We start from the raw sequence: 26,686 nt of genomic DNA, 5'->3' as shown, positions 1-26,686 counted from the left end.
CTAACTTTTAGTACATGTTATTAGACACCTTTAGAAACACATTGGTGAAGAAATGTCTTGGTAACGATTTAGTTCCCAGATTGGTCAAATACCTGATAAAATGCCCTTACTATCTGGCCATGCCAGGCTAGTAATATGTACGTGAGCTTGTCACACCACAGAATAATGTGTTATTATAACCACCAAGCTAACTGTAATGGCAAATAAATCATGTGTCTCAACAGCACCATTTTGATGAGCATGCTGACGAGTCTTATTGGCACTTAAAAACCATCTGTGATTTGCATTGAAATCATCTAAGATGAATTGCTCATTTATTTATCTCTGCGATGGGTTTTCAAAATAGTATACAGTGGACACGTGAGTTGGGAACAGAAACCTCACAATACAAAGTGTTTGACGAGGCCATGAATACAAGAAACAACTCAATTATGTTGTTATCACCTTTATTGAATACAATGGGTCATATTTTATGACTTTGTACGGTGACTTGAATTGGAGAACTTATTCAGCATCTTTTCCCTGTAAAAAAAAAAAATAGGAACATATCTTGAGTTAAATCATAGTTAAAGATACCGGTAGTCAACATAATGAACCTTCATATTGAACATGTATTACCTTGGCGTCGCGACCTTTAGCTCTCATCTTGTTGACCTGGGATTCAGCGATGTCAGCACGCTCCTCTGCCTCCTCCAGCTCATGCTGAACCTTCCTGCACTTGGTCAGGTGAGTGTTGGCTGCTTCCTCCTGCAATATGATAGAGATGGTTAAACATTCTACACTTGGTGAGGTGAGTGCTGGCTGCTTCCTCCTGCAATATGATAGAGATGGTTAACCATTCTACACTTGGTCAGGTGAGTGTTGGCTGCTTCCTCCTGCAATATGATAGAGATGGTTAACCATTCTACACTTGGTGAGGTGAGTGCTGGCTGCTTCCTCCTGCAATATGATAGAGATGGTTAACCTTTCTATGATATCGTAACTGTATAGATATTAGGGCTGTCCCCGACTAAGGATTTGTATTGTCGACTATGATTGGCCAAATGTTGTCTAGTCGACTGGTAGTCGACCATTAGGCAAATAGTTTTTCTTTTCCCCCCCCCCCATGATTTTGACTGAGAGATTGGCAGTGGAATCATGAAAATTTTAAGCAATACAGAATCATTCCATTTTCATTCTGTAGTCTACTTTAGACATGTTTACCATTTTGCCTGAAACACACTGCCTGCGTCTGCACACAACAATGTGTGCATTGTTGTGGAACAGCTTGCCCTTCTTTTCAACACTGTCTTACAGTAACAGCTTCCCATATCGCATATACAGTAATTTGACTGGGTCTTGATTCGCTCTCGGACCAAGGGACTTGGGACGCTTCCCCCAACAAGTCCACTCGAGTCACTACAATCCAATTAAATAGACGTATTACACCCATATTATGAGGAGCCCACTCACATTAACATTATAATAGAGCTGTCTGGTGCTCATAGACAGCTAACGGAGTGTAGCGTCTGCCTGCTCTCGCAGTGCTTTCTGTCAAATAATCTCAATCTCGATCTCGACTCTGACTCGCCCCCAACCCTTGGACTTGGTCTTGACTTGGACTCGCTTTAGGTAGACTCGACTACAACACTATTCCTCACCATGTATTTACCGCTATATTGTATTATGTATTTAAGCTTACCGCTTCCTCTGCCTGTCTCTTGTATCCCTTCACCTTCAGCTGCAGCTTGTCTACCAGATCCTGAAGCCTGGCAACATTCTTCTTGTCCTCTTCAGTCTGAAGTCAGAGTGAATTCATAGCATTAGTTGTACAGTATGTTCGTGTTGACAATGCCACAAAGAAGACTTTTGGTCTTAGGGCTGACAGCTGCAAAGAAACTGCTGTTCCTAAGATGGAAACCTGCCCACAAACTTGAAGTCTCACAATGGATCCTCTCACTAATGGACATGATCTTTGGAACTCTCTATAGCTCGAACCAATGGGGTTATCCACAGCATTGGAGAAACGTCAATCATTTTATTTTATATTTTTAACAAAATATAAAATAAAATCTTGATCCCAAAAAAGCATTAGTTTTATGTTCATGCAATCTATTCATGTTGTCAGAGGCATGATGGTTATTTAAGTGAACATTGCATATAGTATACCTGGTATGTCAGCTCCTTCACTCTCCTCTCGTACTTGCGGACACCTTTAACAGCATCTGCACCGCCTTTCTGTACAGATTCAATCTCTCCCTCCAGCTCACGCACCTTCACAGTTGAATTATACATTATGAGGTTATTTCTTCTTATTTCATCGTCTAGGACTATAACCTGTACGTTTATTTCTTCTTATTTCATGACTGTAACCTGTGTTGCAGTAAACTACATCTTACCCTAGACTCCAGTTTCTGGAGCTGCTTCTTGCCTCCCTTCATGGCCAGGTTCTCAGCCTCATCTAGACGGTGCTGCAGGTCCTTCACTGTGACCTCCAGGTTCTTCTTCATCCTCTCCAGGTGCGAGCTGGTGTCCTGCTCCTTCTTCAGCTCCTCGGCCATCATAGCAGCCTTGAAAGTCATCGTTGCATTGTATTGATAATTATGTTAATATGAAGCATGACATGTGGATATCTAATAGATAAGTATGCTAATATGACGTATCATATGAGGATATCTAATACAGATGTTCCCAGACTTTTTACCCCATGACCCAAAATAGAAATAAGATGTTTGAAAGGAACTGGTCGGAATAACGTGTCCCTTCCACGCGCTACGTCCGGCCGGGGAAATTCCCCTCTGTCAGGTGAAAAGAAGCAGCTTGGACTCCTCATGCATAGGAGGAAGCATGAGGTCAGTCCGCTGCCCCCCCAGGTTGGCAGAGGAAGTGTAGCGCCCAGGATTACATTAGATAATTGGCACTGGGTGAAAAGAAAACTGGGTTACAAAATCGTGGGATAAAAATGTAAGAAAAAAAAAAAAAAGAAATAAGATGTTTGCCCGGGACCCAAACTAGTGAAAATAGCCCAACTACAAGCTCACAATGCGCCATTTTGTGATCTTGTAGATCGGCTATTTTAACTACTTCTTAAACATTAAATGTTTAATGTAATAAATTCCATGAATTAGAAAACAAATTTTGTTTTCTAATTCATGGAATTTATTGGATTTGTCTTTTATTTCTTCTTGAAATTACTGAACAAAAACCATTGAATTCATGAAATGTTTAGCTTTTTGGGGTAGGCCTATTTTTGCCCACAAATGGGTCCCACTCCCGACCCAGCGTTTGGGAACCAGTGATCTAATAGATAAGTATGTTAGTATGAAGCATGGCATGAGGATATCTAATACAGATAAGGGTAGGGCATCCTAACTCACATCAGTGATGGCCTTCTTGGCTTTCTCCTCAGCATTCCTTGCTTCTTGAACACTGTCGTCCACTTCACCTTGGACCTGGACCAGGTCAGCCTCAAGCTTCTTCTTGGTGTTCAAAAGGCTTGTGTTCTAAAATAAACATTCAGTTGAACAATGTAAGTAAGCATGATGTAAATTTTATTTTGAATGTATTTGTATTTATTGACTTAACATACCTGAGAGTGCAACAGTCCAGCCCGCTCACTGACGTCCACCAGTTCTTGCTCGGCCACTTTGCGGCCTCTCTCCGTCTGTTCCAGAGCCACTCTCAGCTCCTCGATCTCAGCGACCATGAGGCCGTTCCTACGCTCCACCATGGCAGCTTGTTCCTTCATCTCTTCTTGAGCTCTGACAGCATCATCAAGGTGCAGCTGGGAATCCTACAATTTTGAACATTTGAAGTGGTGAAGAGAAACATCAGAATGTGACTTTTTTCAGAGCAGCTCCACTGTTTGAATGTGTCTGACTAAATTTGCACCTTAAGCTGTCCCTGGACGTTCCTCAGCTGCTTCTGGGCCTCAGCAGCCTGGCGGTTGGCGTGGCTCAGCTGAACCTCCATCTCGTTCAGGTCTCCCTCCATCTTCTTCTTGACCCTCAGGGCATCGTTTCTGCTCCTGACCTCGGAGTCTAGAGTGCTCTGCATGGTCTCAATGACCCTTTGGCTGTTCCTCTTGAGCTGCTCCATCTCTTCGTCCTTCTCTGCCAGTTTCCTGTCCACCTCACCCTTGATCTGGTTGAGCTCCAGCTGCACACGAAGAATCTTGGACTCCTCGTGCTCCAGAGTACCCTGAAATAAATTGTGCATTGGTAAATCACAAATGGTGCGTTTATATAGTGCTTCATCCAAACTGAGGGTTTTATTTTTTTCAGTTTATTTCTTTCCTTCCTCTTGTTTTTGTCTTGGGTCTGAGAGGCAACATTTCATGAAATGGTGGTCTGTGGCTTAAATGGCGAATAAATAATGGATATTGATATGAAAAGGGTTGAAAACCACTGCTAGACAATTGCATTGTTCATCTAGAAGCTAAAAGCTTTACCTCTGCCTCCTCCAGGGCTGTCTGGATCTCTGACTTCTCTGTCTCCACCTGCTTCTTGGACTTCTCCAGCTCATGGATGTTCTTTCCAGTCTCACCGATCTGTTCAGTCAGGTCTGAGATCTCCTCTGCAGTTGGTTGAAAACAATCAGTGGTGGAAAGTACATGTATTAAGTACAATTGAGGTATTTGTACTTTACTTGAGTATTTCCAATTTCCAATACTTTTACTTCTACTCCGCTACATCTTGGATCGAAATATACACTACATGAATTCGAAAACCTTTCTTACTAGATTTGGTTTATTATTAAAAAACAAAAACAAAACAAAAATCTACATAAACCACTTCAGCCCTATATACAATTCGGCCGTTTGAAAATAGACGATCTACAAGCTCACGATGTGACGCATTGTGAGCTGGTAGATTTCAAAAGTTTTGTACGAAACTGAAACTTTGAAAACTTGACTTTTACTTGTAACAGAATGCAGTATTGACACTTTTACTTAAGTAAAACATGCGAGTACTTTTTCCACCACTGAAAATGCGTGTTTTGTATTTGCATTTGAATTAAGTTGGCGTAGCCTTATAATTCACATTTATTCTTGAACGTTCAAATAATTTTAAAAGCAAAATGATGACCTTTTGATCATTAATAACAACACCAGGTTTTGCCTCCGAAGAAATACGCAAAAGAACATTGAAGCAAAAATGAAGTTGTTAAAAGATTGATGTAGTTCATGGAAAGACTCACGTTGCAGGTTCTTGTTCTCACGCTTCATGGTCTCCAGTTGGTCCAAAGACTCCTCGAAGGAGTTCTTCATCTTAAACAACTCAGTGCTGAGAGAACGAGCCTCTTTCTGAGCTCCTTCCAGTTCTGCCTGTCCCTCTTCATACTTCTGCTTCCATTCTGCCAAGACCTGCACAGCAGCGATAATGAAATGTGTCATTTACCCCACCTTAAGGACCTGCACTGCAGCAGTAATGAAATGTGTCATTTACCCCACTTTAAAGACCTGCACAGCAGCAGTAATGAATTGTGTCAAGGAGGCGAGAATTAAACGAATGAATGTCAAAGCACCTTATCGAAGTTCCTCTGTTTCTTGTCAAGGTTGGCAGCCAAGCCATTGGCCCTCTCCACATCGACCATGAGGTCTTCTACTTCACCCTGGAGTCTCTGCTTGGTTTTCTCCAGAGAGGCAGCTTTGGAATTCACAGCCTCGATTTGCTCCTCAGCTTCCTGAAGACGTTGGGCGAGCTTCTTCCTGTTGATCAGTGTTGAATGGAATCAAATTATTGTGAGCAATATTTTGTGAGTGGTACCTGTCAGTGTGAAACATTGGTTCTCAAAGTGGGGTCCTCGGGGGAGATCCAGGGGGTCCCCAGGAGAAGTTGTTAATGTAGCATCAAAATCATTGGTTTAATTAGTGGTTTAAAACACTGATCATCACTTACTTAGCTTCCTCCAGTTCCTCAGTGCGTTGGACAGCATCCGTCTCATACTTGCTCCTCCACTGACACACCTCAGCGTTGGCCTTGGACATTCCACGCTGCAGCTCCGCCTTCGCCTCTTGCTCTTCTTCAAACTGTTCCCTCAGAAGGTCACAGTCATGGCGAGCTGACTGCACAGCGTGGGCTAGGGCGTTCTTTGCCTGTGAAAAGGAAAATACCAAAATAATGCTGGATACAAAAAATATTTAAAACATAGGCCTAACAAATGTGAGGGGGACGATCTATTCCTCACCTTAACCTCCTCTTCAACGACTCTCTTCAACTCCTCAATCTGCTGGGTGAAGGCCTGCTTGCCTCTGGTGAGTTGAGAGACGAGAGCTTCTTTCTCCTCAAGTTGACGACCAAACTCACCTAGTTTGAAACATTTAAAACAAATCATCAAAGTCTCAGGATAACCATTGAACAAGTGCTGTCTCTAATTATGGTCAAGTACCATCGACAAACCATGTGGACAAAGTAGACTTTAAGATGAACATTTACCATTCTCTGTCAACAGTCTTGCTCTCTGAGCTCCAACATCATTGATCTGGCGAATGTTCTCATCACTCTTGGCCTTGATTTCACCAAGTTGATCCTCAAGGGTGCGGCACATCTTCTCAAGATTTCCCTGTAAAGGAACATTGGACATAATTATTCAATCCTCATTTTGTTCTGATTGACTGCATTGCTTTGATGCAGTCTATCATTCAGCCCTCCTCTTTAGAATTGGAGATGGTTTCCTTACTGATCACTGGGTTGGGCATCATTAGCTATGAAGAGAGAACAGCACTGTTTTTATGTAGTCTTACTTAATAGCCAACCACTTAAACCTGGTTGAGCAGAGTCCCTCATGGCTCTGTAATGACTTTTCTGTTTTCTGTTAATGTGGGGACAGATTCATTGTCATCTTATTAACATTTAGAGTAACTTGCATTTTTCAGTTCGCAAGATTACTTGGTTTTAAACACTCCCATTGTTAAATATGAGCTGGGTAAGACCTTTCACTACTATGCCTTATGCCTCTAAAGTTCTAAACTGTCTACACTCCAGTTTAAAATCGGATAATTTCATTTCACTCGATTACTTAAACCGTTTTTGAGAAATACTCATACTTGTGAAATCTGTCTGCACTTGCATTCTTTGAAATGTGGAACCTGAATGTCTGTTATTTTGTAATTTATTTTGTTTAATGTTATGCTGTTTACTGTAATCAGGGCGTCATTGGAAAAGAGAGCTTGCCCTCAATTGACCTTTCTGAACATAATAAAGGCAAAATTAAATAATTTTTTTTAACTGTTTTCTCAAGATTAAGAATTATATTATACACAGGCATTCCATCATACCTTTGCCTTAGCAACAGCCTCCATGTTGCTGGACAGGTCATCAATCTCCATCTTGTATTCACTCTTCTCCTTCTCCAGTTTCTGCTTGACACGCTGGAGGTTGTCGATCTGCTCGCCCAGCTCTGCGACGCTGTCGGCCTGTTTCTTACGGAGAGCAGAAGCGGTGGCCTCGTGCTGCAGGGTGGACTCTTCAAGGTCACGGCGCAGCTTCTGGAACTCGGCCTCGCGCTTCTTGTTCATCTCGATCTGAGCGGCGGTGGCTCCTCCGGCCTCCTCCAGCCTCTCACTGATCTCCTCAAGTTCCCTGGAGAGATCAGCTCTCTGCTTCTCAACCTTAGCACGAGCAGCACGCTCTGCCTCGATCTCCTCCTCCAGTTCTTCAATACGAGCCTTTTTAAATTAGTGAACATGTTAAAATCCTAATTCACACTTGCGTATTATCAATAATTTTAAAGAAGATTAAACAAAATAAATACCTGGAGCTCCTTTATCTTCTTCTGCAGCTGGGTCCCCATAGATTGCTCATCCTCAATCTTACTCAGAAGCTGGCTTACTTCAAAGTCCTTCCTGTGGAATACAGTACATCATATTTTATCCATAGTTTTTCCTCCCTGGCATTTCATATCGTTATAATTATTGATATAGAATTATTCATATTGTTGGTCCACATTACTTCTTTATCTTCTCATCAGACTGTTGCTTGTCGTTCTCCAGATCCATGATGGCCTCCTGGGCCAGTTTCAGATCGCCCTCAAGCTTTCTCTTGGTTCTCTCCAGGTCCATGCGGAGCTTCTTCTCTTGCTCCAAAGAACCCTCCAGCTGCACAATGATAAATGATTAGTCGTTATGGTTTAGTTTTTCATTTAGTTTTCGTCTGTAAAAAAAAGGTAGTTGACGAACATTTTTTGTCATAGTTTTAATGTCAATGAAATCAACACTGCTGCACAATGATAGAACATTTGTACATCAGTGAAACATCTGATTCACTTATTGTAACACTCACATCATCAACTTGCTGCTCCAGCTTGGTCTTGGCCTTGGACAGAGTGTTGACTTTGTCTTCCTCTGCCTGCAGGTCGTCCAGGGTCTGCTGATGGGCCTCTTGGAGTGCCTTCTTCTCCTTGGTCAGCTTAGCAAGACCTTCATCTTGAGAGGCCATCTCCTCAGTCAGGTTCTTCACCTGATAGAAGGATAACATAATGTGTTGTCATGGTATAGACCATTTTTGCACTTGGTCTCTGTCGGGTGCGGAAACAGTTACTAGTAAACAGTTTTATGATCAAGTAGGGCGTTAATTTACGAAAAACACAAAAGGTTTACATGTACGGGGAGATAGGAGGTTTCTGCCCGACAGCAGTGACTACTAACTTGACAAAACCCCAGAGAGTGTATGATCATGAACCTTGTTTTCAGTGGCGTGTTTCTCCTTCTCCACTTTGGCCAAGGTGAGCTCCAGGTCGTCGATGTCCTTTTTGAGCTCAGAGCATTCGTCCTCCAGCTTCCTCTTCTTGGCAGTGAGCTCAGCATTCATCTCCTCCTCGTCCTCCAGTCTCTCAGTCGTCTCTTTGAGCTTTGCCTCCAACTGGATCTTACTTTTAATAAGACCCTCGCATCTCTCCTCTGCATCATTCAGTGCCTCGTCTCCCTGGTTTTCAATGAAAGAAATATAATAAATAATAATAACCACAAGGGAGGAAACCTTATTTTTTTCTGGTAGAGATAAACTTTAGCATTTGCCTGTTGTGGGGAATAGACTCTTAGGGAGCAAGTGTGAAAAATAACAGTGGAGGAGAGAACGCGGGTCCAGCGCCCAGCATCCCCGGTGTGAATCGAACACAGGACCTTAGCTGTGAGGAGACAGCGCTATAACTGTGCCACCATGCCCCCTAATTGTAAAATGGGAATTGTAAAATGTCTAGTGTACTTACAGATGATGCCATCTGCTGAAGGCTATTCTTTTCCTGCACCAGGGCCACAAACTTTTCCTCTAATTCCTTCTTCTTGGCAAGGGCAGTAGCCAGGTCAGTCGTCATCTTCTCGTAGTTCTCCTTCATCGCTGCCAGCTCCTTCTCAGTCTCAGCACTCTGCAGAAGAGGCTTGATCTTGTAGTAGACCTTCATCCATGGCCAGTGTTTCACAGAGACGAACGAGCGGAGGTTGAACTGGATGGTGAAAACGGCCTCTCTGTGGAGAAGTCATGATCGTGGACAGTGATGATATAGGCTACAATATAATATAATATAATAAAATATAATTAATTAATTAATTAATAAAAGGTATATAAAAAGTATACACTTTTATTATAGTGATTTGACACTAACAAAATTGTATTGAACAATATGTGTACTTACAAATGATACTAAATATAACTAGAAAATACTGTTCCTGAAGAAACAATGTGCATGGGCTCGAGAAGCTATACTCGATGATGATGCATTGGCCGACATGGCGTCGCAGTTCCCCCCCTCCTTCTGTCTTCCCATTGGTTGACCAACATGACTTCACAGCCCATGTGGACAAATGAAATGACCCCGGAATAATTACGATAGTTAGTTTTAGTTACAATAGTGGAACCAACCCACACTAAATGATATGCTTTCATAGTACCTTCTCTCCATCATCTTGACAAACTCCTTCCTCATAAGGTACCCTCGTGCGAGAGCCTGAGTCAGGCCGACCAGAGCAAACAGCTTTTCATCTCTCATCTCCTCCAGGACACCCAGCAGACCAGCTTTAAAGAACACCTGAACACAATGTTACGAACACTGTAATATAATTTAATAACTGTAAAATCTACTTTGGCCTCTGTCCATAGACCATACGTATGTTAAAACCAGATTAACAGTGTTTACCTTGGTGTGTCCAAACTTGTACTCTTCAACGGGAACGTCAATGGACCCAAGCAGCTTCTCTGAAGCTTTCTTGTTGTCCATGAATGCGCCTTCGGGACATGCGCTGGCGTTCAGTACTTTGTACCTGTTTTGCAGAAGTTCATGGTAATTTTGCGTGCCTCCCGTTAAATAGGTTTGGAATGGAAAGCTTCTGGGAAAAGGAATGAATACCTCTGTTTGAAGTCAGCGTATGGGATTCTGCTGGGGAAGCCCTTTCTACAAATCCTGATGCCCTCCAGCACACCGTTACACCTCAGCTGGTGAATTACCAGGAAGTTCTCCATCAGGCCTGTAAAGATATTATTATTATCATTATCATATCATTATCAGTAGGCTTTAAATTTTTACAGGGGCCAGTTCCAAATTGCAGCCACCTGTAAGTGCTCTTTCAGAGCGTTTTTGAAAGAGGGTATAGGGAGTCATACTTATTTGTGGCTTAGCAGGAGAACAAAATAATTTAAACCCTTGTTCGTGCCAAATCCGGGTTGAACGTGATTTGTGGAGCTTCCTCTGCATGGTGTTGTGATTGTAGACTTGATTGACGTTTTTGAAGCAGTTAGACCCGTACATGGGTGTCATTGAGGTGTATAGTGTATCTTGTAGACCAGGCCCATTGCAAGTTGCTATACTCTGTCCTCTACCCTGAGCCATCCCACCCTAGCAAAATGAGGAGGGGTTAAATGAGTTCTAGATAGAAGCCTTGTTTTCAAGCCTTTTGTGGTGCTATGGTACCATGAGGTGCAGGCGTAGTCTGGGCGTAGACATCCATTGGATGAGTGCCCCTAGTCCTCAATGCATTCTTAGACCAGTGTACCGCTTTCCCTTTCCAACCCATTAAAGATGGAGTGCCGTGATTTTTTCCAGTTTTTCATGTGTTTATGAGGTGGCAGTACTTCATTAGACCCCTTGGTGTGGCTGTTATGTGCAATGATTCCCTTTGTATTTATATTTATAGGGTTTCTAACCCTTCCTGGAGGCTGAAACCTTGACAGTCAAACGTGCCAATGAAAAACAGTGATATAGTGACATGACAATATCATCCCCTCCCCTAACCCCTCCCAAGGGTCTTCCTCTAGGAGAGTAGTATTTAGATTGAAAAGGCGTCAAATGTTTATCTTCTGTGTTTACCTGGGGTCTTCGACTCGTTGGGAATCAGGCAACGCACAAAGTGAGGATGAGTGCTCCTCAAGTTGGTCATCAGCACCCCCAAGTTTGCCTATTGAGACATGAAAGAGCCAATTGGTCTAATATTAAAAAGTGATACAATATTGTGCTTTTCCCTCCACTACAATTATTTGAACTCTTTAGATACAGTAGTTAAATTTCAGATTTATTGTTTTCTAAAACATACACTTACGATCCATTCAGCCAAACCTCAGCCATTCAAAGTAGCTGATCCTAACATGTGATACAGCAATTGTTTAATTCGAACATGAAAAGACGTGCCTAGTTCTTACATTGATAATAATGCTTTATTCGTACAGGAATAATGTTGATAATACTGAATAAATGTTCTTACCCTGAAAGCACTGGACACAGTCTGCATGGAACCACCCTTCTTCTTCTGTCCTCCCTTCTTTGTGTTATCTGTTTATATGTGTTAGAATCATGAAGAATTAGAATCATCATCCCGCACCCCCCCCCCCCCCCCCACCACCACCCTTTTACTGTGACTGTAGGTCACGAATTACTTTGAAAACCTGCAAAACTTCAGTCAGTCCGCCCGTCCCTCAGTCGATCCGTCACGCCTCCATATATGGTTGTCAGTCCATCGCGCCTCGTGAGCCGGCCAGCAACTCTACATCTGACCTCAAACCCTTTGATCTCCATATATGGAGCTGACCTGAGCTGACCTGTTCTGATACCTGTCCATTCAAACTCTAGACGGGCCCCGCCCCAAAGTTATTAGTGCAGCCGCGCCCGGAAGCCGGCGAAAACAGACACTGCCCCCACTGCCACCCTTAGATCTATAATGGAGCTGACCTGTTCTGACATTCCATATGTTAATGATATCATCAAACCCTGTACACTCAAGACACGCTCCATATATGGCCAGTGCATAATTCATTCCATATGTTGATCTGACCCCCTTGCCAAAGCGCCAGTGCTCGCCCAGCAGTCTGCCGTCACCCAGGTGGATGTGCACACTTCTCGCCCTCAGGGCGTCTTACTGGTAGTTATATAGAATGAAAATGCCTCCCCTTCTTGTCAGATTCTGAGTGTTCATAGTATTGATACAACTGTCAGGCTCAATTGGGAGATATCTATAACACATTATATTATATTAATAAACATGCAGGCTCAGGAGGACGATAGAACAAATTATTATATTATTATTCTCATATGAATAAACATACCTTCAGGCTCAGGAGGGGGATATAACACGGGCAGCTGTTTAACTGAAGACTTCTGGTACAGCTGCACCACAGAGTCGTTCAACGGATCTTTGTTTTTCTCTAGCCAACCTGTGATGCTGTAGTCCACAGAATGGGTTAGGGTTATACTACATTATACATAATATATTGTAATATATAATATATAGGGTTCCCGTTTACCTGTAGTCCACAGTTCCAGCGTAGTGGAGCAGGGAGAAGTGGGCCTCACCCTTGCCTTTGGCGGGCTTTGGCTTCTCATAGGCTTTACATTTTCCTAGATGCGTGCCATGCAACTTGTCAATGAACGTTTTGTCTGAAGCCTTTGGGAACATGCACTCCTCTTCAAGGATGGAGAAGATGCCCAAGGGCTTTGGAAAGAAGACAAAAGAGACAAACCAACAAAAACATTATTAACATCATGTCCAATTAAAGCACAACATTAGTGTATACCTTCTCAATAAGCTCAATGCAGACAGCCAGGTCCATGATAATAATATAATTGTATACAATAATAATTGTATACCTTCTCAATGAGCTCAATGCAGACAGCCAGGTCCATGCCGAAGTCAACGAGATCCCAGGGAATTCCTTCTTTCATGTACTCTTCTTGTTCCAGAACAAACATGGTGTGGTTGAAAAACTGTTGCAGTTTCTCATTGGTGAAGTTGATGCACAGCTGCTCCAGGGTGTTGAACTGTGAGTGGAAATATCATTAGCCTGCAGTCTTTAAAGTCTTTGTGACAAAAATAATATAGAGCATGGATGTCACTTAGAACAAGCCCAATGCCACTTTAAACAAGTCAAGTCAACTTACATCAAAGATTTCAAAACCAGCGATGTCCAGCACACCAATGTAGAAGTTTCTCTGCTGCTTGGTGGCCAGCATCTCGTTGATCCTGATGACCATCCACAAGAACAGCTTCTCATAGATGGACTTGGCCAAGGCACCGACTGAGTTCATTACCTGAGGAAATAGGAACAGGATTTAGTAGGGTTGTGAATTGCACAATTTACAATTTAATATGAATAATCAGACAGATCCATCTTGATCACATAACTATAGAGATAATATACAGATTTGCGTTGTGTTTGGACAAAATCTGTAGGAGTACAGATTTAGCAAACATCTGCCTCCTAGTGGTGCTATACTGTATAAGGTACAGTATGTGAAAGAAATGTCCTCTAGGGAGTGTGCATATACAGTAGGGCTCCATCTTGCGCCACCCTTATCCCTTATCCCTAAACGTATTTTAGGGATAGTTTAGGGATAAGGGTTAAGGGGTGGCGCAAGATATATCCCACAAAGTTTAACGCAGATTGGTGCAGTTATAGGTAAATATGTTAATCGGCCTGTTATAGCACCACCATGAGGCTGATTTGAACACTTTAAGTGGCATTTCTTCCTCTACTTAGTGCGCATGTGCGTGCAAAACTACATGGAAATCGCACGCTGTGTTAATTTCGCTGAAAACGGAGCACCCCTGCAAACTTTGGAAGCCAATCTTATATGAAAAATCTGAAATAACAATTTCGTTTAATGTCTATCGAGATACCATGTACCAATGTGTAGGAGTAATATCAATGGCGCTATAACAGGCCGAGGTTGGGGCAGAGGTTCTGCTCTGGCCTCCAGGGTGCGTGCAGTTTTGCGGACCAATGGTCCAGGAAATGATCTGCTGACAGACAACAGACTGCTGACAGGACGGACGGACAGGGTGCAAAACATAGTCTATGCCACACCTTCTGCCTGGCTGAGACATTAATGTTGGAGGATCTTTTTGGAGTTGTTTGAGTTCTTATGGTATGCTGTGTTGAGGATATATGGTGTGTGAAATCAGAACATGGAAATCATCTAACTTACTCACCTGTGGCACAGTTTGTCCCTTAGTGACAAACTCGTTTCCCACTTTCACTCTGGGGTAGCAATATGCTTTAAGCATATCCGCTGAGTTCAGACCCAACAGGTAGCAAATCTTGTCAGCCACTGAAATGTACATACAATTAGCAAGTTACAATTTAGGCATTTAGCATTTCCTACTACTACTACTACTACTACTACTACTAATATTAACAAGATCAGCTCACCCTCTGTGCCGTCAGGTTCCGCCTGTTCCTCTCTCTGCTTCTGTTTGAACGTCAGGACCCCATGATGCATCACTGCACCGGTGAACTTGTAGATGCATTGTTTCTCGTCATTGTTGAAGCCCAGGATGTCAATGGCTTCCTGGTGTCAATAAGCAGAGATGTGTTCAAAAGATGTGTTTAATAGATTAATAGATTAACAAACATCCTTCAGAAGTGTGTACAACTCAACAGTAAAGTATAAGTGTATATGCATGCGGTATCTGCACATTTTGTAGTAACAATTTAAGGACTTTTAAGACGTTTTAATACAGAATTAATTAATTAATTAATCCATTAATTCATTCGGTCAGTCAGTCAGTCAGTCATTGAAACAGATAAGAGCATGACTGTATCAAAAGTAATCAACAACCTAGACTATGAAATTTGTCAATATATCAAATATTACCCAAGAAAGAGGAAACACATTTCAAAACATGTAGATCAGCTATGTTCACAACATTGTCATGTTATTCCCCATTTCAAATAGGATTATTTTGGGGGGGGTCATGGCCTGAAAACTTTGAGAAGCACTGCTTTAGAAAATACGTTTTGCAGAGAAACTGACTGCAGTGCAGTATACTATGACTAATGACTAATGATGACTAAAACGAAGACAATTTCATCGAGAAATAAAAAGTAGACTAAAATGTTAGGGAGGGACGAGTGGAGAAGAGATCCAGTAGAACTAAAAGACAAATGATTTTATGTTTGGTTGCGATCGGGTGTTGTGCTCTGAAAATTGTAGATCTACAAGCTCACAACACATTGCACTGCGACACGTTGTAAATTGGCTATTTTCAGCATTCATCCAAGTGTAAAATCAGCCAATGACCCACCCCATCAAGGCCTGCCAAAATACACTTTAGTCGACAAAATGTCAACTGTAGATTTAGTCGACTATCGTATGATATTTGGACGACTAAAACTAGACTACCGGTAACACTAAAACATTTCAGATGACTAAAATGTGTCAATTTAGTCAAAAGACTATAACTAAAGCTAAAATGTGCTGTAAAAACACTCTAATGTCCACTGACGTCAGTTGCGTCCAGCTCCGCCTTGTCGTCAATGCTGGCCACAGCGATCACACCCATGCTGATCAGTGGGAAGTCGTAGGGGTTGGAGGTGATCAGGCACATTTCTGAAAAGCGATTAAAACAAAGGTGACCATGTGTTTTTAATCATTCATGTATTTTTTGTTCTCACTGAATCATCGGTAATTCCACTTACCAATAATCTCAGGTTTGTGGTTGGTCATCATCTGGAAAAAGATGTGGTAACCTCTCTCTGCACAAAGCTGGTAGGTCACTCTGGACTTCTCCAGCAGATCTATATGGGGTGTACATATAATGATAATACTATACTACTACTAATAATAATAATCTATGTGTTGTAGGCTGCAGTACATAACTGAAAATGTAATGCTCAAATTAACGCATCATTATTTGATTTATCAACTGTGAATATACTTACATGTCTCAATATCAGCACTGGCCAGTTTACCCGTTGTGCCAAAATGGATTCTGATGAATTTACCCTGTTTGATATAGCACAATTTGTTACATCATCTCTACACCGTGGAATTATTGCAGGTTTTCTCATAAAATGTCATTATTTACACTTACAAAGCGAGAGGAGTTGTCATTCCTCACAGTCTTGGCATTACCATAGGCCTCCAGCAAGGGATTGGCTGCAATAATCTGATCCTCCAGTGACCCCTAGAATGTTTTAGATGTCACACAATAAAAAGAATCGTCAGAATTATTTTCAATTGATATTGCGTATCGATGCTTTATGTTCAAAAACATGTATTTGTTTAAAGTTAAAAACATTATACCTTGATTTTACCGCTATCCGCCAGAGATTTTTCTCCACTAGAACTTGCTGCTGTTGCAAAGTACTGGATGACACGCTTGGTGTTCACAGTCTTCCCTGCACCGGATTCTCCACTGGTTATAAATGCAGACATTCAGAGAAATGCACTTAGTGAATTTAGTGAATTTGTGTAAAAAAAAAATATATATATTGAATGCCTAGTAGTGCCTTACGTGATCAGGACAGACTGGTTCTCTTTATCTGTAAAATGTAAAGCAAACGTTTAGTCATGGATACAGCACAATATTTTTTATATTTTTGACATTGTCCTGTCTAGTAGTACGTACCCATTAGCATGAACTGATAGGCGTTGTCAGAGACAGAGAAGATGTGGGGTGGAGCCTCAATACGCTTCTTGCCTCTGTAGGCATTTACAACCTCCTGGTCGTACACTGGGAGCCACTTGTAGGGGTTCACAGTGGCACAAAACAAGCCAGAGTAGGTCTGATGGGGAGAAGAGAGAACATTAACATCATACAACAACATACTGTAGCACTGAGCGACGCGTGCCACGGGACAAAGGGTCACTACGAGCTGGGATTACAGTCACGAGTTGCAAGTGGCATCAACTAATGATCAAGTTAACTTCAGAACCACATGTTTGTTTGCATTCGTTTTTCAATGGTATTCACTTGATGCCAGAACTTGTACTGCAATACTGTACTGTTCTCAGCATGTAGAAAACCTTACATAGATCATCCACGCTGCATAACGCTCTTTGAGGTTATACAGGACAGTGGCTTCTGTGAGGTGGGTCATCATGGCCATGTCCTCGATCTTGTCATACTTGGGAGGGTTCATAGGGGTGACATCCTCCTCCTTTACAGTTCTGTCCTAAAAAATAAATCACAACTTTAGTAGAATGTCTTGCAATTGCAGTTGTACTGTGTCACCCATTTATTTTTTACATCCACCTCTGCCCACGTACCTCCTTTGTGTCGAGAACCTTCACGGTCACCTTGTTACCGTCCTTTTTTAGGATTGTACACTTGAGATACAGCTCCTTAGCATCAGCCACATATGCTGCAGATTTGGCATCAAAGGGCGCACTTTGAGCCTCCATCCGCTCCCTCTCTGGCTTACGGAGGTAAATGGCGGCTTTGCCGTACTGCTCCATCTCTGCGTCCGTACTCATGGCGGCGGCTTTCTGTAGACGGACAAATAGGTGGTGTTGATGTCTTTGCTGACTAGATATCCGAGCGGATAATTGTGGAGATATTCTTATGTTTATAGCTTTGTGTAGGTTAAATAGAAATTATTATGAACACTCACTTTTCTCTATCGGTAGCAGTGGAATTTGTGTGGAACCCTGAAGCATGAGAAAAACACATCATTTTGAGGATATTGACATGAGTGGAATGATTTAATACAATTTATAATTGTGTATTAAATTACACGTGAATCCTAATTAATTATTTTTTTCAATATGTTCCACCACTGGGACTTTTTGTTGCAATTTGTTTGAGGTTGACCCCCTTTTTCCATAGATTACCTGTACTAAATGTTCATTCTTGCTACAAACCACTTCATAAGAGAGACATTTCTAAATGTTCCATTAGTTTCACATCTGATAAGAGTGATCCATTCCAATATTATTACATGCAATAGTTTCACATCTGATAAGAGTGATCCATTCCAATATTATTACATGCAATAGTTTCACATCTGATAAGAGTGATCCATTCCAATATTATTACATGCAATACAATTAAACTAAGCGTTCATTTATTTTCATTATTTTGTTTGTTTATTTGCTTATTACTAATTTCCTAATAAGTTATTGTTTGTCATTACAGCCATGTTTTACAGCCAACTCTAATAAGAGTACATGCAATGCAAATCATATTTAAATAATCATAACATAATTGAAATGTCTAAATACAAATGAAGCTAATTCCAATCAGGGCCCAACCCATATCATTAAATAATACACAATCAATCATTTCAATCTGTGTAACGATATAACATCAATTATGCTGCCTGTCCACTCATTGTTCTGTGTTTGGTGTGCAACCGTGGCTCATGTCCATAGCTATGTGGCACTTCACAGAGTCGTGTTAACAATGCATAGCTAACGTTGTCTAATAGATTTATTTATACGACTATGAATGGCTAACATCTCTAAACATTTACATGACTAATGAACAATCTCTGAAACATTTATATGACTATAAATAGCTATCTCTAAAACATTGATATGACTGTGAAGGACAGATGAAGTCTGAAGTCTCACTCACCACCAAATGGAACTCTGAACACCTCTGCAGTGGGTTCTGAGTCAACTGTCTCATCATGCTTATATGTGTTGTTTATGGCATGTGATGCATGATGTTAAAGTGGGAATGGCCTTTAAAGGTCCTATCCTTGACATTGCAATAGCATTCTTATAGCCCAATAAGTTCCTTGAAACTTGAGCAGTGCTTCTTCGATATGTGGTTTATGTCGAAGAAGCGCTATCAAGTATCATGTCCATACCATTGTGTCCAACTGTCCGCACACCGTGCCCAGTGGCTATATGGTATAAAAATAGCATAAATGGAAGGGTGCTGGGGTAGAGTCATCATGCCATGTCTTGCCAGATAAATTATTAAAAAATTCAGTGAGGAATTAAATGACTCAAATATTGCACTTTATGTCATTTTGAGTCACTTATGTCATTTTATAAAAAGAAAAACAAAGTATTCACATATTTTACTTAAGTAAAAGTATAAAGTATTTGAATGTTATGCTATCTACAGTATGCTGCTGCATTGTCTGTAAGGAAGCCAAAACAAACATTAGTTTTAATCTTATGTACCTGTACACAAGTCGTAACATTAAAGTACAACCTTGAACCTGGAGGAACAATACTGTGTATATATAGAAATATACTGTCTACGGTCTGGAATTCAAAATGTCCTTGACCTTGGCCTGGGCCATGGTTCAGCAGTCCAGACTGGCAGTGTGTTTGACTCTTGTGGAATATGGGAACCAATAAACGGCCTTTACTGCATGTCAGCCCCCCATCTCTCTCCCCATTTCCTGTCAGCCTACTGTCTACGGTCTATCCCTAAATATAAAATAAAGGCGAAAGCCACAAAAAAAACATTAAAAAAAAAATCGGCATTGTCAAACCATCCCTAAACCCAGGTACGGTATATGTAATATATTTCATACAAATATTTCTCATCAAAATACAGTACAGCAACTAATATATGACTTTTCACAAAAAACAAAACAAAAATAATCTGTGAAAAATGTGTGTATTATTTAAAAACAATATTCCTAAAAACAATATTGGAGCTGGGAACTCTCAATGTGAGACCCTGTCCCACATTGTGACTGGCAGGCGTCAGTGTTCAAATGCCATACTAGTTAGTCCCCTAATAGTTGACCTTAGTTGACCTTATGTTGTAAAGCAGTCTCGTTGATGTGTTTGTATGCCTGTTAAAATAACACAAGGAATATCCCCTAGGCTACAGCAACAAGTCAGCCATACAAGACCGACGTTTTGTATTTTAAAATGAAATGTGAGATGCTAGAGGGGCTTAATAACAAAATGATATGCAATTATTAGGTGTGGTTGAATATGACATCAAGGCATTTTATAGCAATTTAGGTAATACATTGCTAATCCCATCCCGTCGTCCCCCGTCCCACTTGTCCCACACAAGCAATACTTCTGTCCCCTCAAATGAACAGTTTGGATCTGGTCAAACTAATTGTGGGTGTATGGGATACTATCACTAACACAGATGAAATACACCCAAACACACACCAAAAAACAGGGATATGGGTAGGGAAACAAACCTACCTTCTATGACGTCACTGAGCATCATGAAGGTACTGAAAGACCCGCCCACCTCAGACATCAGCAACATTATGAAAATAAAAAATATATAATTGTCCGGGTTTAGTGTATGAAAAGTACCTCCCCCCCCCCCCCCCCACACCCCTCATGACTTGACATTGCAAAGTATACATTTATGGGACGCCCTTAAGCGCAGAGACTCGGTTTGATGGGCGCTGATGGGACGCTTGTTTTACAGCACCGGCTACTACCGAACGACAACCTACCTCAAACCCTAACCTAACCATAACCATTTTAACTGACCCCTCACCAACCTTAATCCGGTCGCCTATAAAACAAGCGCCCATCGACTCCCAGGCTCTGCGTAAAAGGTCATCCCATCCATTTATAGCGATAAAACGATTTAAATCTATTTATAAGCCACTTCACCCCAGCCCATACTTGGTGAATGAGATGAGGGAATGAGATGAACTTGCTCTGTGGTATCTGTTGGCCCGTATGAAATTGAATCTGCTGACTGCAGACAAAATAATCTGTATAACTGGGAGGGTGCTGGGATGCTGGGTGTCTTAACTTGGTGTCTGTCTTATCAAATACATTATCTGGAATAGGTCTGGAATAGTCAGTGGTGGAAAGTACATTAAGTACATGTAAACTTACATGTTGCTGGCTGCTAATAGCCTATACTTATCGTATACAGTACATTTGTATACATAGGCATGTCTGACATACCTGTCTGGGTTTATGGTTTGGCCAAGACGTTTCTCACGTAATGTTAGTTTCATCCCTTGTACTCACATCACATCTCAGCATTACATTTGAACATCAAATGCTCCATTAGGGGTTAGGGTGCTCACACAGCTGATATACAGTCAAATAGTATTGTTTCAGTGTGCCTATCAAATGAAGCATAAGGGAAACTTTGACAGGAAAAGACTCGCTCACCGTATAGAAAAATAAGTAGAACTCCTTAGACTGAGACAATATATTTTATCATGCTCTGTGCTCATGGTGCTCTGTGCTCATGGTGAAATTAAAAAGCAAACGTTTCGGTCCTCAGACCTTCGTCAGTTCTATAGTTTTCCCTTATGTTTTTGAGACCACCGCTACCGTAGTCAAGTTTGAAGAAAAAAAGGACGAAGAAAGGCGCAACAGTTTTGTCAGTGCTATCAAATGAAGCAGACACTGAAATCCAAAATTATTACACCAGCCCTTCATGGTGTCAAGGATTTCTGAGAAGTATATTTAATATGAACTATACAGTGATATGCTGCACTGTAGATAGTCCTCTCTCATCCAACTGCTGACTCCTGCAACAGCTGCAATGGCTTTGTGTGACTTCACTTTGATCTGTGAGAATGTGTTGTGGTGTACCATGTGTTAGATAGTACAGAAGGGTGATAATGCACACGCGCACAAACATGCATGCATCCGCACGCACGCACGCACGCACTCACACAAGCACACAACCCTGGGTTATTTGCGGTGTGTGTGTGTGTGTGTGTGTGTGTGTGTGTGTGTGTGTGTGTGTGTGTGTGTCATCTAGGCTCGGAAGTCATTAATCACAGTGACAGGGCTCTGCTTTGCGCGTCAACTGGTGTGAAAACAGTGTCAGAAAGGACAAGGACTTCACACACACACACCAAGAAAGAAAATAACTATTTTTAACAGGAACATTTCAACTGAGCAAACACCAAAACTCAACACACTTTTCAAGGTCTATGGCCAGCACGGCCGTTTATTGTTACAGACTCGGTTTTTAAACGGCTGGTTAATGAGTGCTTAAACTTAAAGGCATGAAATACTAACTGAAATCTTTCTTTCCCTTTCAGGTTTAATGTCTTTTCTTTCCCTTTATAGGTTTGTTGTCTGCTTTGTCTTCCCAGAGGAGGAGCAGCAGGTAGGTTTGACGAGGTAGGTAGGTCTCTCTCCCTGAGTGGCTTTCTGAATATCACACTCTTTTTGTCCCCAGCTGCGGACAGGTACTTTGTTCCCCGTCTATACACAGGCTGGGGTAGTGGAACTTTGTCACAAGATTCGACCGGGTTGGCGGGTTACCTAACACGCGTATTAGTATGTTTTACCTATTATTATTTACATTTGGTAGAGAATGAGTGAGATGTCGCTTACCGCCGAGCATGCCCGATCTGTCGCTCTCGAGAGTCAGTGAGGAATGAGATTATTAGTATTATTAGTATTATTATTAGCCTATTCATACTAGTCTGGATTTTCAGTGGTGAGGTGAACACTGAAATAACGTTGAGCGGTGGTGAGTAAAAACAGAGAGAAGGGCTGGAGCGGTGGCGGTGGTTTGCTCTTCACCGCGGCTCAGTGACGTCATGTTGTAGTTCGGTGGTCACCTAACCACCGAAAATACCAGACTATGTATGAGCCTTTACTTTCCTCAAGCGACACAGGTGAGTAGCATTGAACTTGATCGAGGACGTCTCACCCTGTCCTCTGCCTCCTCTTCTCTCACACTAACTAACTTCATGTCCTCTTTAACTACACCCATACATCTTTGGTCTTGGATCCTGCCTGGTAGTTCCAACCTCAACAATAACATCCTTCTACCGATATACTCACTATACCTCCTCTGTACATGTCCAAACCGCCTCAGTCTGGCCTCTGGATTTATCTCCAAAACATCTGAGAAGCGCTTGTCCCTCTGATGTACTCGTTCTTGATCCTGACCCATCCTTGTTACTCCCAGAGAGAACCTCACACATAGCCGGTCTCACCACCGTCTTGTACACCTTCCCTTTCATTCTCGCTGATACTTTCCTATCACACATCACACCTGGCACTTTTCTCAACCCATTCAGTTTTTTATTTAGATTTTTAAGATTTTTCAAATCATTTGTTACATTTCTACTATTAACATTCATTGTGTTACGGGTCATACAGTACCAGGCGAGTAAGGGTCCTATATATATGAATGGTTTCAGTCCTTCTTGGTCCGTTCACTCCCAGTGACAGAGTTCATGATTGTTGTATACATCAGTATTCCATTTGTTTCGTACAAGATAATGAAAAACAATGAAAGGAGGTGAAAAAGAAAAAAAACTAAGAATAAGCTAAACATTTATCCACCCATTCTAACCCGCTTGCACTCGTTTCATCACCTATTTTCTCCCCAGCGTGTTTTGCGAGAGCACAGTTTCAGGGCCAAACTGTCACTATAGGGTGCTGGGTAATGGAGAGGAATGTGATTAGAAGAAACGTGTGGAGCAGGAGATGTAAGGTGGAGAGAGATATGGGGTGGAGATTGTGCTTGTGCGTGCGTGCGTGCGCGCGCGCGTGTGTGTGTGTGTCTGTCCGTATGTCTGTGTGCGATCTTGTTCTTCTTTCCCTGTGAGGATCAGTTAATTCTCAAACCTTTGAATTTGAAGGATCCATACAATTACAAAGGATTGCGTATACACTGTCAGAGTTACAGACTCTGTAAGGGTCCATTTAGCCCATTCTGACCTGACATCAGATTCATACCGAGTTTTCCACTGGACACACACTGGTCTGATGAACCCATTCTGACCTGAGATCAGATTCTAAAAAATGTCAGTCGTTCTTCGATTCTTCCAAAAATAGCAGACCTACAAGCTCGTATCGCGCCACTCGGTGGCGCGATACGAGCTTGTAGATCTGCTATTTTTCAATAGCTAAAGCATAACATGATGCCGACACCAAAATGGGTGCCCGGTCAGAATGGGTTAGAACCCCCTCAGGGAACTCTGAGCATCCCTGGACCCTCCGTTGAGAAACACTGCTGTGCAGTATGATTGGCAGGTGTCGTGCCAAATAATGAGAAGGTCAGTTTGGCCTTTTGGGGATTTTTTTTTTTTTTTTTTTGCACAGCAGGGAATAATTAATTCACACCGATGTACTGGAACCTGACAGCTACTTGTCATTATGTGTCTGAAATGTGTGACACCCAGCGGTATAGAACATGAGCTTCCCTCCTGTGTCACGTGAATGCATTTATCCAGTGGTGGATGGGTAAAGTTATGAGATATGAGGTTCACTCTTGAGTATGTCAATGTTTCGATACTTAAACTTCTTACTCCACTGCATCTCAAATATTCTACTTTTTACTCCACTATAATTGTTTGAAAACTTTAGTTATACCTTACTGTGTGTATATATTTGGATTATTGGATTGGATTTTCGAAAGATTTTGAGAAATCTTTAGAAAATAAATGGTGAAATACATAATAAGTTAATGTATAAAGGGATACTAGGACAAAAAGATCATACTATGGCCTCCATAAATGTATCCTAAATCACAACATTCGATTCATTGGAACACATTTCCATCCGTTTTGTAAATTCGTTTCCACTCGACAATGACAAAATAAGCTGATTTCTGCAGCTCTAACCTTCAATTATAAGAACCTACAATGATTCTTACACTGAGAATAAATGTTTGGCGGAGATGACAGAAAAAGGAGCAATCGTTTGATTCTGATTTAAACTGGTTTCTGGTTAAAATGGTGTAGCCATGGCAACAGAGGAGAGTAATACATATCAGAAGGCATTGTGTGTAACCATGCATGGTTACCTTTCAAGTTTCAATGGGATAAACTACTATGGTTAATGCAGCCACCACCTGCCATCGTATAATGAACATTACTGAGACCCTATTATATGAAGATACTGTAGGTGAAGTGGTCCTTTAACCCATTCTGACCTGAGATCAGATTCATACGAGGTTTCCGCCGGACAAACACTGGGTCTGATGAACCCATTCTGACCTGAGATCAGATTCTAAAAATGTCAGTCGCTCTTCGATTTTTCAAAAATAGCAGACATACAAGCTCGTATCGCGCCACTCGGTGGCGCGATATGAGCTTGTAGATCTGCTATTTTTAAATAGCTAAAGCATAACATGATGCCGACACCAAAATGGGTGCCCGTTCAGAATGGGTTAAATACAGCCATTCTACAGTAAGCCATCTCATTAATCTTGCATTCTGGTCATAATCTTGTATTCAAAGCCTTAGAGCCTATAGCAGGAGGTTAACTAAATTGACATCCAGATGGGTGAAGACTGAAGCATGACAGCACATTCCATCAAAAATGATCTTTGCGGTACAGGCTTTAGCTCCGACATACTATCAGTTCGGCTGTCATTAGACCGAAAACCTACCCCTAACCCTAACCGCAAGCACTGCATGTCAGACCAACACATTGTCGGACCTTTGTTGTTTCGGATTTTGATTGATTGATTGAAGTATTTATTAACAGTTTGCAGAATCGCTACATTCCACATGAAAGCAAACTCAATACAAAGAATGTCACTGTGGACGACACACTGATAAAGCATTGCACTTGTGATCCAGCCTCATGATCTAAATCCCACTTGTAGATACTCCCAGCATAGAGAGTGAGCTCTCTCTCTCACTCACATCAAGTGGAAAACCCATCTTGCTGCTTTCGCTGCATTCTGGGCCAATTTCTATCTGTCACAGGTAGCAGGGAATTGACCGTGAGACATGTAGCATATCACTTTAAAGTTTAAACTGACTGAAAACAGGACATCACTTTGTATTGCAGGCCACATGCTCTTGTCGGCTTCCATGACAATTTTGCTCACTCAAATGACAAAAAAGCCCTGAAGAGCTAAACGATCCGTGACGGTGAAAAGATAGTGAATTGGTGCCAAGTTTTGTTTCTACAGCCCTGCTTAGGACAGATGGTTTAAGAACCCCACTGTGTGTTGGTATATTGTAGCTAGGGATGCACCGAAAGGGAAATTCTTGTCCGAAACCGAATACCGACTATAGGAAACAGTCGGCCGAAAACTGAATACCGAATATCCAAATATGATTAATATTATCTTTTTTCCTATCATTGCTGTCATGGTCGTACCTTAAAGCTACCTGATTTATGGCAAAATAAATGGTTATGGCAAAACCTAACTTAAATAATAATCACTATTATGGGTCCATAAAACATGTATTCAGCTCTTTTGAATGCATACACTATTCGGTGATATATTTTCTGCCTATTCGGGCCGAAACCGAATAGGCCGAAAATGCATTTTTAGCCATTTTCTGCCGAATATTTTCTGCAGCCGAATATTTGTTGCATCACTTTTAGATCTGCTAACGCACAGGTTCCATGTTGCATTATACTGTACTGCATGTCCATGTATTCATATGTATGAGAGCCAGTGTTGGTCAATATTACTTAGGAGAGTAATATATGTTTACTTTACTTATTACCCCTTAGAATTTCACATTTCACCCGGGCCCCTTCCACCCGCAAAAGAACACAATCTGTTTAGCCAGCTCCTTTTACAACTGAATCCAATTCATTGGAATAAGAAGTCTCCAATCAGCCAAACTGAATAACTGCAGGATATAAAACAAAA

The 26,686-nt window shown here is 41.5% G+C and overlaps 2 protein-coding genes across 2 annotated transcripts in view; one reads left to right on the top strand and one right to left on the bottom strand.

Annotated features, from left to right (window-relative positions):
- LOC310874333 (limbic system-associated membrane protein-like) overlaps positions 1 to 26,686 on the top strand; it is a 94,954-nt gene that overhangs the window by 33,677 nt on the left and 34,591 nt on the right. The window lies entirely within an intron of this gene.
- On the bottom strand, positions 407 to 18,787 carry LOC310875019 (myosin heavy chain, fast skeletal muscle-like). Its single transcript, XM_083788035.1, has 42 exons — positions 18,761 to 18,787; positions 17,796 to 17,832; positions 17,452 to 17,670; positions 17,214 to 17,357; positions 16,811 to 16,967; positions 16,697 to 16,724; positions 16,486 to 16,597; positions 16,274 to 16,366; positions 16,122 to 16,185; positions 15,879 to 15,977; positions 15,686 to 15,789; positions 14,610 to 14,748; positions 14,390 to 14,508; positions 13,339 to 13,488; positions 13,048 to 13,218; positions 12,705 to 12,892; positions 12,507 to 12,622; positions 11,669 to 11,736; positions 11,278 to 11,365; positions 10,321 to 10,438; positions 10,111 to 10,234; positions 9,866 to 10,002; positions 9,187 to 9,442; positions 8,661 to 8,903; positions 8,262 to 8,438; positions 7,932 to 8,077; positions 7,735 to 7,825; positions 7,259 to 7,648; positions 6,417 to 6,543; positions 6,169 to 6,287; positions 5,880 to 6,076; positions 5,506 to 5,689; positions 5,179 to 5,344; positions 4,430 to 4,554; positions 3,871 to 4,179; positions 3,569 to 3,772; positions 3,357 to 3,482; positions 2,379 to 2,549; positions 2,149 to 2,253; positions 1,682 to 1,777; positions 619 to 747; positions 407 to 522 (listed from the first exon to the last, which is right to left on the bottom strand). The coding sequence occupies exons 3-42, from the start codon at positions 17,656 to 17,658 to the stop codon at positions 505 to 507; spliced, it is 5,805 nt and encodes a 1,934-aa protein (XP_083644161.1). The 5' UTR covers positions 17,659 to 17,670; positions 17,796 to 17,832; positions 18,761 to 18,787; the 3' UTR covers positions 407 to 504.

The sequence above is a fragment of the Protomyctophum parallelum genome (assembly GCF_964188405.1).
Source record: "Protomyctophum parallelum genome assembly, chromosome: 17".
Lineage (NCBI taxonomy): Eukaryota > Metazoa > Chordata > Actinopteri > Myctophiformes > Myctophidae > Protomyctophum > Protomyctophum parallelum.
The sequence above is the reverse complement of the archived record's forward strand: the minus strand, read 5'-3'. Positions and strand labels throughout refer to the sequence as shown.

Bases quoted from the DNA above. Each gene is read 5' to 3' on its own strand.
- LOC310875019 (XM_083788035.1), bottom strand. From the start codon at position 17,658: ATGAGTACGGACGCAGAGATGGAGCAGTACGGCAAAGCCGCCATTTAC. The intron at 13,219-13,338 runs GTAAGTTGACTT...TTCCACTCACAG, and splicing joins CTGGTTTTGAAATCTTTGAT to TTCAACACCCTGGAGCAGCT. The intron at 6,544-7,258 runs GTATGATGGAAT...GTTCCTTTACAG, and splicing joins AGGCTGTTGCTAAGGCAAAG to GGAAATCTTGAGAAGATGTG.